This window comes from Ursus americanus, chromosome 34 (genome assembly GCF_024610735.1).
Source record: "Ursus americanus isolate L20-20 chromosome 34, mUrsAme1.1.p, whole genome shotgun sequence".
Lineage (NCBI taxonomy): Eukaryota > Metazoa > Chordata > Mammalia > Carnivora > Ursidae > Ursus > Ursus americanus.
Window position 1 is genome coordinate 4,279,796 of NC_142160.1, and position 12,997 is coordinate 4,292,792.

Here is a 12,997-nt window from a genome sequence, read left to right on the forward strand (position 1 = left end):
CCTGCCGCATCTCACCCTCTCAGAGGTCAGCATGCACGTCCGCTCACCCACAGCAATCCTCTTTTCAAGAAACACGCACGACGCCGATAAGCTCACCCTCGGTGGCGTCTCGGATTTGACCGGCACACACTCTGCCACTACTTGGCCATGACAAGTACTACTGACTGTTGACTCTGGTTCTTGCCGATGAAACTTCAGTAAGATCTTCTAAACTGAGTTAGTTAGGGAGGGAATATGTTTTTGAAGTTAAGATGTACTATTTAAAAGTATACCCAAGACTTCTTCTGCAAAGATGGAATGGTCTTATTTTCCCTGTTTTTTCTAAGTACAACCCCAAACTTTGGATGTTCCATGTGAAACAAACATAAGAAGACACTGAAAAGTGGAGAGAAATGACAGGCTGGCTGAGGACCTACGAAATGACGTCTCGTGGACTTCCCTGACTTGGAGCTGATGAAGCTGGCCAACTCGAAGTGCCAAGGGGCATGGCCAAAAAAGCTCACAGAAGCCTGCTCTTTGTAGCCAAAGGGAAGGAAAGGGGGCAGCCCAGCAAGTAGAAATGACTCGACTGCAGCCAAACCACAGAAAAACCTGGACCCATCGCCTCCACACCAGCGAGGGCTGAGGGGTAGCTAGATCCTGACCCTCACAAAGCTAAGAAGCACGCCAACAACGGCGGCATCAGAGAAGGCAGCCAGGAGTTTTATCTCCACGGGATGGGAACAAGTGGCCTCTTTGTGGTGTCCGTGAAGACCATGTGGACAGCCCTAACCTCCACTCCCCTGCAGGGAGGGGCACCCTCCTTTTCTTGGCTCGGGCTGTGTCAGAGGAGGCTCAGGGAGAGTAGGACTGTCGTTAACACCAGTGGAAAAGAAAACACCCCCACCCTGACGTCAGTGGAGGCAGAAGGGGGACCCTGGCCTTGTACCTCTACCTGGAAGTAATGAGGCAGCAGTGCCCCCCTGCCCCGAATGGAAGAGTGACAGAGAAAACCGACTAAAACATAAGGTTTAAATAAAGCATAAACTATAACAGCAGAATATGAAAATGTCCCAATTTCAAATATTATCATGAACCACGAACCAGAAAGATATCAACGGAATGAAAGAAAATAATCAACAAATGCCAATATTGAGCTGACAGATGTCAGAGTTATCTGAAAATTATTTTTAGAGCAGTCATGATAAAAATATTTCAATGAGCGTTTATGAACATGCTTGGAACAAGGGGAAAAAAAAGAAAGCCTCAGCAAAGAAACAGGAGACAAAGAATCCCACGGGGAAACTAAAACTGAAAAACACAATGACCACGAAAAAAAGTACAGCGGATGGGCTGAGCAGCAGGCTGGGCGGGACGGAGGAAAGACTCGGAGAATTGACAGACCTAACAACAGAAACTAGGCAATATAAACCAGAGAGAAACACACGGCAAAGGAACAGAGCTGCAGGGACCTGTGGAACTACAACAAAAGATGCCACGCTGGCCTCAACTGAGTCCTGAAGGACAAGAGAGATGGCTGGGCTGAAAAGGTACTCAAAGAGAAAAGGGCTGAAACACCTCGAATTTTGTAAGAAGCTGAAACCGATAAAGAAGCTGAGTGAAATTCACATACAGGTACACCCAAACAAATATACACCAAAATCACGGTAAAGCTGCTGATAACGAAAAAATCTGGGACAGCAGCCCCACTAAAATTACACCTTACACAGAAGAGAAAAATATATGAATAACTGATTTCTCATCAGAAACCATGGAGATCAGAAAGTGTTATAATATATTCCAAATACTTGGAAGAAGAGAACTCTCAACCAAGAATTCTAGAACAAGCAAAAAGATCCTTTAGGAGTAGAGGGGAAGAAACCAAACCATTCTCAGCTAAAGGAAACCCAAAAGAAGACGACCCCAACAGACCGGGGGAAAAGGAATGGCTAAAGGAAGTTCTCTACACAGAAAAAAATACGTAAAGAAAACAAAAGAAAGAATATTAGATTATCAGAAAGGAAGTAAGAACACAGTAAGTAAAAAGTATGAACAAACACACTAGGCTTTTCTTATCTTCCCGAGTTTTCTTAATTATTTTGGATGTTTTTTGTTTTTTTAAGATTTTATTTATTTGACAGAGATAGCCAGCGAGAGAGGGAACACAAGCAGGGGGAGTGGGAGAAGGAGAAGCAGGCTTCCCGCCGAGCAGGGAGCCCGATGCAGGGCTCGATCCCAGGACCCTGGGATCATGACCTGAGCCGAAGGCAGATGCTTAATGACTGAGCCACCCAGGCGCTCCTATTTTGGATGATTTAAGTAAAAATTATAACACTGTCTGATGGGGTTTTCAATGTATGTGCAGGAAGTACTTAAAATAATTATAAACAAGGAGAGAACAGAAATGTAAAAGAAGGTAAAGGCTTCTCTACCTGACTTGGTAAAATGACAAGACCAGCAGAATGCGAAAACTTAAGTGTATACATAATGTCATATTTAGAGCAATGACTAAAAACAAACAAACAAAACTATGCAATGAGAAACACTCAAAAACACCACAGATAAGTAAAAATGGAATTCTAAAACACGTTCACTTAACTCCCAGAAAGGGAGGAAAAAGGAAACAGAAAAAAAAGATAACAAATAAGAAACAAAAAATAAAATGCCCTCACACACCCAATAATTACTTTATTTATTTTTTATTTTAAAGATTTTATTTATTTATTTGTCAGAGAGAGAGAGAGCACGCACAAGCAGTGGGAGTGGCAGGCGGAGGGAGAAGCAGGCTCCCTGCTGAGCAAGGAGTCTGACGTGGGACTCCATCCCAAGACGCTGGGATCATGACCTGAGCCGAAGGCAGACACTTAACCGACTGAGCCACCCAGGCATCTCCCCAATAATTACTTTAAATGTAAATGGCCAAAATATACAATTTAAAGACAAAGATTGGCAGAATGGATTAAACATGGCCCAACAATATAAGAAAATATACAGTAAGATATAAAATAATATAGTAGTGAATGTATATGTAATATATGCAATAAATACAGCATGAAAACATTCATTAAGAGAAAACAGAAGTGCCTGTGTTAAAATCTGATAAAGTAGGGGTGCCTGGGTGGCTCAGTCATTAAGCGTCTGCCTTCAGCTCAGGTCATGATCCCAGGATCCTAGGATTAAGCCCTGCATCAGGCTCCCTGCTCAGTGGGAAGCCTGCTTCTCCCTCTCCCACTCCCCCTGCTTGTGTTTCCTCTCTCGCTGTGTCTCTCTCTGTCAAATAAATAAAATCTTTAAATAAATAAATAAATAAATAAAATAAATAAAATCTGATAGAGACTTTGGAACAAAGAAAATGACCAGAGATGGAGAAGAACATTATATAGTGATATGATCAACTAACCAAGAAAATATGCACCAAACAATAGAGCTACAAAAGGTGAGAAGGAAAATTGAGATAAATGAAAGGAAAAACAGATAAATCACAATTACAGTAACTGTAGGACTACAAGACAGGAAATTAGCAAGGGTAGATTAGACCTCAACACCACCATCAACTAAGAAGATCTAATTGTCACTTATAAAAGTCAACTGAGCAATGGCCGAATACTCTTTTTCACGCGCCTAGAGAACTATTCCAACATAGTCCACAGCATGAGCCATGACACAAACTGCAACAAATTTAAAATCTCCCAATACTTGGAAATTAAACACACTTTTAAATAATTTGTGGGTCAAAGAGAGTCTAAAGGAAAAGAAAATATACCAAACAATGAAAATAAACAGATCAAGGTGTGAACGTGTAAGTACTGCACAGCACAGCACTAACACATTAGAAAAGAGGAAAAGTCTCAAATCAACAATCAAAATTCCCAACTAAAGGATCTAGAAAAAGAAGAGCAAAAAGAAACCAAGAAAGAGCAAAAGGCAGGAAATAATACCAGAAAGTGACAGGACTGAAAACAAAAACAGAATGGAGAACAATCAATGAAACAAATAGCTGATTCTTTGAAAAGATAAATAAAATTGACCACCTTAGCAAAACTGACCAGAAGGAGAGTAGACAGATTACCGGACAGAAATGAAACGTGTTATCACTTCAGGCTCTGCAGACATTAGAAGAATAAGGAAATATAAAGAACACAACATACAGAAGCTTGACAACTGAGAAGAAATGAACCAATTCCTCGAAAAACACAAACCATCTTAACTCATTAATATGACACTGATAATTTGACCAGCCTTCTAAGTACTAAGGAAATTGAATCCATAATTAAAATACTTCCAAAAAATAAATCTCCAGGCCCAGTTGGCTTTCCCGGAGAATTCTACCAAACATTTAAGGAACTAACAATAATTTTACACAACTTCTCCAGAAAATACAAGAGGGAATCCCAACAGATTTTACGGAGTGGTCTCCTGATGCCAAGACCAAAGCCCAAAAAATGTAAACATCATTTGCCTTCAGGGAAATATAAATTAAAATCACAAGAAGATATCTTTACACACCATCAGAATAGCTAAAATTTAAAAAGAAATGACAACACCAAATGCTTCTGAGGATGTCAAGAAACTACATCACTTATACACTATTTATGGGGATGTAAACTGGTACGGCCACTCTGGGAAACCAGTTTGGCAATTTCTTAAAAAACTATGCAACGCCATATGACCTAGCAACTATACTCCTTGGCATACATCCCACAGAAATGAAAAGTTAGTTTTAGAGAAAACCTGTACATAAATGTTCACAGCAGCTTTATTTGTTATAGCCCCGAACTGGAAACAACGCAGATGTCCTTCAGAGGTGAGTGGTTCAACCAAGAGTGGTGCTTCCGTACCATGAAATATGACCCAGCAATCAAAAGGAGTGAATCCCCGATCTACACATGCATGGATCTCCAGAGAATTAATGCTGAGTGAAAAAAGTGAATCCCCAAATATTCCTCACTGCATGACTGCACTTGTATTAACCCTCCTGAAATGACAACATTACGAAAAAGAAGACCAGATAGTGGTTGCTAGGGCATAAGGAGTGGGGGGGGGGGGGTCGACCATGGGTGTGGCAACCCGAGGGATCCTTGTGGTGATGGAAATGTTCTGTATCCTGACTTTATCCAAGTCCATATCCCAGCTATGAAGTAACCACTGGGGGAGACTAGGCAAAGGGCACACAGAATCTCTGACTTGTCATAAACAGCGACAGACTTAGCACATGAGCACCCACTGTGCCGAGACTACTGCTGGCAAAGCTTACTACTATCTACTAAAAGGAAGAAATTTAGCCCTGGACATACTTTCTAGGCCTAATGAATTTATCAAACAATTTACTAAACACCATCATTACCTCTGGTGTTCCTACCTCTGAATGAATTCCGGGCAGAATATTTAAAATTATGCGTCAGAGAATAATTAAGCTGCCTAACTGAACAGCGACAGAAGCTCTTAGATGCAGTGAACAGCATGCGGGAGTGAGTGTGGCCCAGGCTTCCCGGCAGTTAAAACGGAGAAGACAATACTGTGCTCGTGATCCGACAAAGGAAGCAAACAAGTCCAGTGCAGGCCGTGTGTTGGTGCTCCCAGGCTGCTGCGGGGCTGTGGGGAAGCACGGGAGCACACGCACCCCCCCCCCCACCCCGCGAAGCCCAGGCAGAGCCGGTGCTGTGGCGTGAGCTTGAGTTTGCTGCACCGGCAGGAGCCCGCCAGTGAGACTGGACTCTGAAGGCCTGTCGCTCGGACCCCTGTTCTAAGGGCCAATCTCTGTTCGTTTATTCACTGGGCTGGCGTGCACTGAGCACAGCCGGATGGCAAATGCTCTCCTAGGCAACATGCTCGTATAAACCGAGGAAAGCGCCACGAAGGAAGAGCACAGTGAGTGGGAGGCAAGATGAGCAGAGAACAGAGGGGCTCTGTGGCGTGTGTGCAGGTGTATGGGCGTGCGCACTTGCGTGTACAGGAGGCCTGAGAAGCAGAGGGACTCTGACAGGCAGCCTGAGCACCCACGTGATCATGGATTCCTCTGGCTGTGAGGTTTTCTCCACATGCGGCAGAGCTCTCCGCTTGGTCTGAGAGGTTAAGGAGGGCTTCCCTGCAGAGGCGATACACGTGCAGGGTGAGCAGGGTGAGCAGGGGTCGGGTAGGAGAGCTCTCCGCTCTTCCTCTCCGAAGAGCGGCCAACGCCACACAGCTAGTGCGCGTGTGCTCGAGTGTGCGGATTTGCTCGTGGCTTCTAAGATCCCAGCAAGCCAGAAAGCACCGTCAGCAGAGACCAGGACTCGGGGTGGGGTGGTGAGCAATGGAAGACTCCACCAGGCAGTCTGAGCGACTGCGTGGGCGGTGACCATGGACTCTCGAGGACACTACACTGTCACAGAACTGCAGAGGGAAGGGAGATAATGGGCCTCACCCAGGGTAAGTTTGGCTTTCCCGACATCAACAAATAAAACCAATCAATAACAAAAAAAAATGTTTTAGGCATCCTTCTAGTGACGGTCTCATCAATGCTGCACAGCTACTTCATGTATTTCTTTAAACAGCAAGTCAGTATTACCTAAGGCAGAAAACCTCTAACAAAGGAATTCTCCAGGAAGATCACCATTATCTCCAAAGGAATTTTGACTAGAAACACAGTAAAGCTACTCACACAAACACAATGTCCCCTCTCTTAGAATAAGCAGGAATAGCACTGGCTATGGTGGCAAATCCGTATGAGTAGATAATGGCTTCTTCTGTCTTCATAAATTTTGCCAGGCGGTCTTCCAAATCCAAGTGCACATCTATAATAAGATGTTAAATGGTTAAAACATCTTCTAATTCTTTAAGAATAAAGAAAATAATGTAAGAAGTTTAGTTAGTAATACTGTCACTTTATGGCCAAAATGAAATTTTTTTGAGTTATAATTTATATGAGATCAGTGTAGATAATTCCCAGCCAAAACAATTTCTAACACCTGTGAATGGAATCGCTACTCCTCTGTCCCTACAGTGTGTTAGTGGGGCAGCTCCAGTTCTGGGTTTGGCTTCTACAGCAGTCTAGCACGGCAATACAAGGCCCAGTGACTTTACCTGCTTTAACTTCCCTCAACCAACCACACCGGGGCTTTACCGACGTGTGACACATTAATTTATTAAAGGCTTTTTGCATTTTAGCAGAAAGTACCACACCAGACATTAAGACAACTGTTAACCAACTTTTAAAAGGAAAGAAAAAGAAGAGTAAAAGAACCCCACATGCTCTGCATCAAGACAGTGCTCCCTTCTCTGACAGCTGTACCTATATGCCCTGTGCACCTGCTCTCGCTCGGCAGCACTGACTTTTCTGTCTGAATTTCTTAAGTGCAGTGGCGACTTCAAATGAATAGTACAAAGAGAAATGCAGTATTTTACAGAAGCCCCTTGAGAAGAATGTTGACGTAACAGCAGGAATGGATTGCGCCTGTTAACCAGGTACCTCTCCTTCTCCTATCGTGGTTCCTTACTACCGTTCACCTTCCCAGGCTCAGCACGAGTCTGCATGCCCTGGCATGGAGGGCCCAGCAATATCTAGAATAAACAGTGCACGGACCAGTTTTGAAACTGAAAACTTCAAAGTGGCCTTAAAACGAGGCATTACCCATGAGAGAAGAGGACTTTTAAAACTTCCTCTAGCTCTCTTAACTACACCAGGACCCAGGCTTGAACAACAAATCAGGGTTCTGCCACATGCCCTGTCAAGGGTCAGGTAAGCGTATACATAAAGTGGGCTTTAGTTTATTTTCTGGGTATTGCTGCTCAATTTTCGGATTCCTCACTATCGGTCCTTGCCATCAAACTGGGGTTGAGCTTAGGGCACCTGCACCCTGCCATCTCTCACTCGGTGGCTAGTTCACAACTGAGTGCTCTCAGTCTTCGGTCAGAAATCACCATGCATGTGTCTGAGTGTAGAACGGACTGAGGTACTTCAGGCCAGTAGACCGAAGGCGCGACTTGGCCTCGTCCCTTCCTCTGGGCTCGGAGCTCTGGAGTTCTCCTATGTCAGCTGCTATCTGCTTCTCTCAGCTGTGTCGCTTTGTCAGGTGGCACAAACCTGGTCTTTCTCCCTGACTCTGTGCTTATCGGACTTCAGACTACCTGTCTATGTGATAGTCACTGCATGTTTGATTAATAAATGAACTAACTGAGAACATTAATGGACTCCCCTCATCTAATTACTTTTTCAAATATATTTTTAAGAAGTCCATTCTTTTATTATTATTTGATTGGAATGGGATAAACAGTTCATTTTCACAATTCCTCCAAGACGTGTATGCACAAAGACCAAACATGCTTCTTCCTACTTACAGTTAGAACGTACACCAACATCGTCTACTACGAAAAGCACATGAAGTGCCATTTGATTCCATTTCCAGAAGGTCTTAGTCATTGTACAGAATGACATCGACATTAAATAAGTGTGGGATTTTATAGTAACAAAGTTAAGACGACTATATCCCATTTGATCAAAATGGTATCAAAGGGGTGCTTAGGTCTTCAAGCGTTAGATCTGTGACATCACCAGCACAGAGGACACTACCCTGACCCTGACTGTCCCCCCTCTGCTATATGCTGCTAGTGAAAGGTTTCGGGGAAAATCGGATGAGAATGAGGAAAGCGGCCACACACCGGAGAACCGAGCACCTCCCACGCTGAGCAAGGAGCACCAGCCTCTTCCTTAGAGTGCTCTGTGCACCCTGCCTACAGGCAAGTCCCTGTCACCCCCACTTCTGATCAGAATGAGGGCAGGTACCCTTCCTACAAATGACAATGTGGCCTCTACATTGGGACTATCTACCCCAAATCTCCATAATTCAGCTAGCAACGGACAATCCGAGCCCCAGACCTGCTCTCCTCCAGTACAGAAACAAAAAACATGCTATGAGCACAAACTATTTTTGTTAAATACAAAAAGGATTTTAAATCATTCTGTAGGCTCCACTTTAAAGGACTCATTTTTTTCACTGATGAGCGATGAGAAAGTAAAACAATCCTGGCTTAATTTCAGGGCTTTAGCGTTAGTTACCCAGTTGATGAAAATTGCATGTTAGAAACATTCTCATCGTTGTACATACTCACAACTGTTTTTATATCACTGCCATAAGGTGGTTAAAAAGAATCTACAGTAAGTCCGTGACTTACTGATTCTTGCCTTTCCCAACAGTTTAACAAAGACTGGCTTTTTTCTCCTGGTACCTGAAGACACTGGGTTTGAGCTGATGGCAGCCTTGCAAAGCAGGTTTTGTGACAGGCAGATACGGAGCTCTGCCTAACTTCTCTGGATGTGTGAGAGCTACTCTACGGAATGAAAAAACTCTCACCCCAAGGGAGGGGGAGGCAGCAAACAGGGAAAGTGCCAGGCCATGTTCTCCTCATGTCTCTCTTCTGTGCAGATGACCCATTCCACCAACTGTTGCTACAGATTTGCAAGGAGTGCCAGCAAAGCACGACATCCTCTGATTCCTGGTAGGAACAAACACTGTAGGGAAGAGGCCACGGAGGAAGTGCCCAGAAAGCCTCTGTGTCCCTCCCAGCGCTCGCTGCCCTTTCTTGCATCTGCTCCCTAACCAGAACCTAAGAAAAGGAATTCAAGGCCAGTACAGGATGTCTGGCACCCAGGGTGGGGCCTGGCCATGGCAGTCATTGCAGGGGGTTCCAGATTTGGCCTCCTGCCTCACCGGGTGTGGACCCAGGGCAGGCTTGAAACTGCTCAGTGCCTCTCAGGTCCTTCCTCTGTCAAACAGGTAACAGACCTGCCTCAAAAGATTGTTACCAGAACGACAAGTTAATGCCTATGAAACACTCAGAGTAACGCCCGGCGTGGAAAAACCAATACACCGTTTAAGTGCTTGTACAATTAAATCAATATTTATGAAATAAAAGAAAAGGTTTTCTTTTAAAAGGAAAAAAGCATTTATACTATTTTCTAATTAAGTTGTCCAAATCCCAGATATTTAAGAACTTCATGTTATAGTAATTTGTTCACTCAGCTTCCCACTTATATAATGTCTCCTCTTTTACTCTGCTAAGAGGTATTTCCATTTTCTTGGTTGTCTTCCAAAGGAAAGACTATAAAATAGTCAACTTTAGAACAGTTTAAAAACAACCAACTACATTTTTTCTTAAGGCTTCTACATTTTGTGTTATATACTGTTTTCTTTTTAATCCCTTGAGACTTGGACAACTTTTCTTAAAAGTACAAATAGTATCACTTATGCACTCGTTAGAACATAAATACAGGGCCGAATGTTTTCCAAAATGTTTTATGTGCAGCATCTTATGTGATTCTTGCCAAAATGTTCTAAGCTGTGCAAACAAAGCCTCTTCCCCTCCTACACTGCAAAAACAATCCCATGGCTGGTTGGTAGAAAGAAGTGGCAGATCGAGGAACTTTATGACCAAATATTCTTTCTAATAAAACATGCAGTCATGATTCAGTTGACTGCTCTAAAATAAAGAAAGAATATATTTTGAAAAATAAACAACTGAACAATTTACTTGTTTACTAATGGTTCCTGAACACAATTAAACGCCACCATCCCTCACCATGAAATCCTGCCACTGACTATATCCTGATTTAGTTTAGAACAAAGAGTCAAGTAGGCATTGTATATGCAAAGCAGATCCTGGGGAACCAGTGATAAACCTCAAGCAAAAGAGATCTGAACATAGTCAAAGAAAACAAAGAAGCTGGAAAAGAGATAGTATCAAAGCACATGGGACCCGTTAGCTCTAGAGGAAAGTACGCTCTCTAACCTGACAAATCCACTCGCTCCGTTCTCAAACACACATTCAAACAATAAAATGAGAAGGTGGAAAAACTCCTAATCATATGGTCCTTATATGATTATCAGAAGAACTTGTAGTGTTCTACTTACCAAAGGCAAGAGAACATCCAGCCTAAGAAGCTAGACGAATTTTAACTCAACTGTTGTTTGATTTTTTTTCTGTATTAATCACGTAATGTCATCTAATATGTTACTGTGAAATAATAAAAAGAACGTTTTAAAAAGGAAATTTACTTTTACTAGTGATTTACATTCGTTCTTGAAAAGTTGAGAAAAGAGCTAAACAAGGAAGTATTTTCATCTTTGAAAATAGATGCCTGAATGTGTTCCTTCCAGGAAAATTAAAAATAACCTTTTGGGGGGCCATGGGTGGCTCAGTCGGTTGAGCATCTGCTTTTGATTTCGGCTCAAGTCATGAACTCAGGGTCATGAGATCGAGCCCCACGTCAGGCTCTGTGCTCAGCAAGGAGTCTGCTTAAGACCCCTGAAAATCCAAATCCAATTTAAATTTCAAACAAACTCACTGGAACAGCAAGGCACAGAACACATGCAGGCTATGTTACCATTTTTGTAAAAATAGAGGGAAAATGTATGTATGGAAGTGGTTTGCATTTGCTGGAAAAAGTCTCTGGAAGAATTAACAAGGAACTACTGATAGTAGCTGTCTTTTTTGGGGGGAGGTGTGGGATAATGGTGGGGGAGGAGACAATTTTCACTCTCTATAAAACCTTCCGAAGCTTTTATCATGGGCTGAATTATTCGATCAAGAATATTAACTTAAAAACCATTCACTGAAGACCTCATGTCTGGAAGCACACCCACCTATTACTGCATATTACATTCCAGGTAATCCAAACAGAAAGCTGACTGGGCTCTTTTACCAGCTCTGGGAAAACTGGTTTTGAAGAGCTGAAGCCTTTCTTTTTCACGACTTGATTTAGCAATAAATCTGCTATCTGTTTTCTCAAATTAATTCCCAAGCAGAAGCCAAGGCCACACATGCAAATAAAATCCCCTAGAAAGAAAAGCTTTTAAGAAAGTAATTTTTTTAACCCCAGCAAGCAAATCATAGAAAGTCCTGTTGATCAGATTACAATGAACAACCCATAAAAAATGCCTTTCCTAGCTTTCTAATACTACATATCTAGGAAATAATTCCTTACCAATAAAAATCAAGCAAACAACCCATGTTTGCTTTACACTGGGGCAAAGAGGGAGACTGATCGGCGCTCTGTAAGTCTTTGATCTTGCCATAAAGACTGGCAGTCAGGATACTTGGTTTCTAGTCATAGGACTGAAATTAATGAGCTGTGTGACTGTGAGAAAGTCATGTAACGTGTCTGAACTTTCTACGCCGCTTCTGAATGGCTGGGATGCTGGAACACAAGATATTTCAGATCCTTTACACCTTAAAAATGCATAGACGCCTACTCTGTTGTCTGTTTCCAATACAAATAATTTACTAAGCTAGCTAAGGACTAAAGAAAGGTGCTCCCTTAAATAAAAGCACCTTAACTATTTAAGCAAAACACAAAGGCCTAAAGATGGCAATGCAAGAGAAGACAAAAAGACTTCCCTGGGCTCCATTTTCACCCCATGCTGACATGTGTAAGCCAGAAAGTTATTTGCAGTAACATTCATTTGAACAATGATTTAACATTTTCTCTGAGGACTCTGAGTTAGGGACTTTGTAGTGTTTGAAACCACACTCATCCTAATATGCAGCTGGTAATCAATGACCCTTCCTCTTCATTTCAGAAAGAAAAGAGCTAATCGTCACTCCTTCACCGCCCCCCCCAATCTGTTCTTGCCTTCCTTCTGGCAGGAGGTGGCTGCCCAGCTGGAGCCATCTCCCAGCCCACTCAGAGGGAGGCTTGACCCAGGTTCTGGGCTCCACAATGGAATGTGGGCAGAGTGATGTGCAATGCCCCCTGCCTGCCTCAAGGGGTACTGCAGCCACGCAGCCTGCACCCCGACCCCCACTTGCCACCTGGCTGCAGCCTAGCGGACAAGGACGGTGCCCTCAGTACTAGTACCTGAAGTGGACAGGGAGGAACCAGGTTCCATGACTATGAAGAGCAGAGCCACCTGCAATGGGACTCCCCCTTCCCCTTCCAACAGTCATGCCCGACAGAAACAAACCGGGTCTCCTCATACCACCGCCCTTGGGGCGCCTACAACAGCAGCTCAGGCTCCGCCCTACTGACATGGTGCCCCCGAGG

At 43.2% G+C, this 12,997-nt stretch overlaps 1 protein-coding gene across 1 annotated transcript in view; it reads right to left on the reverse strand.

The window, feature by feature from the left end:
* The window catches only part of SPTLC1 (serine palmitoyltransferase long chain base subunit 1), a 52,724-nt gene that overhangs the window by 22,748 nt on the left and 16,979 nt on the right, over positions 1–12,997 (reverse strand). The window contains exon 6 of the mRNA XM_045772405.2: positions 6,620–6,752. Within this exon, the coding sequence (XP_045628361.1) occupies positions 6,620–6,752 (133 nt within the window). The remainder of the gene's footprint in view (positions 1–6,619; positions 6,753–12,997) is intronic.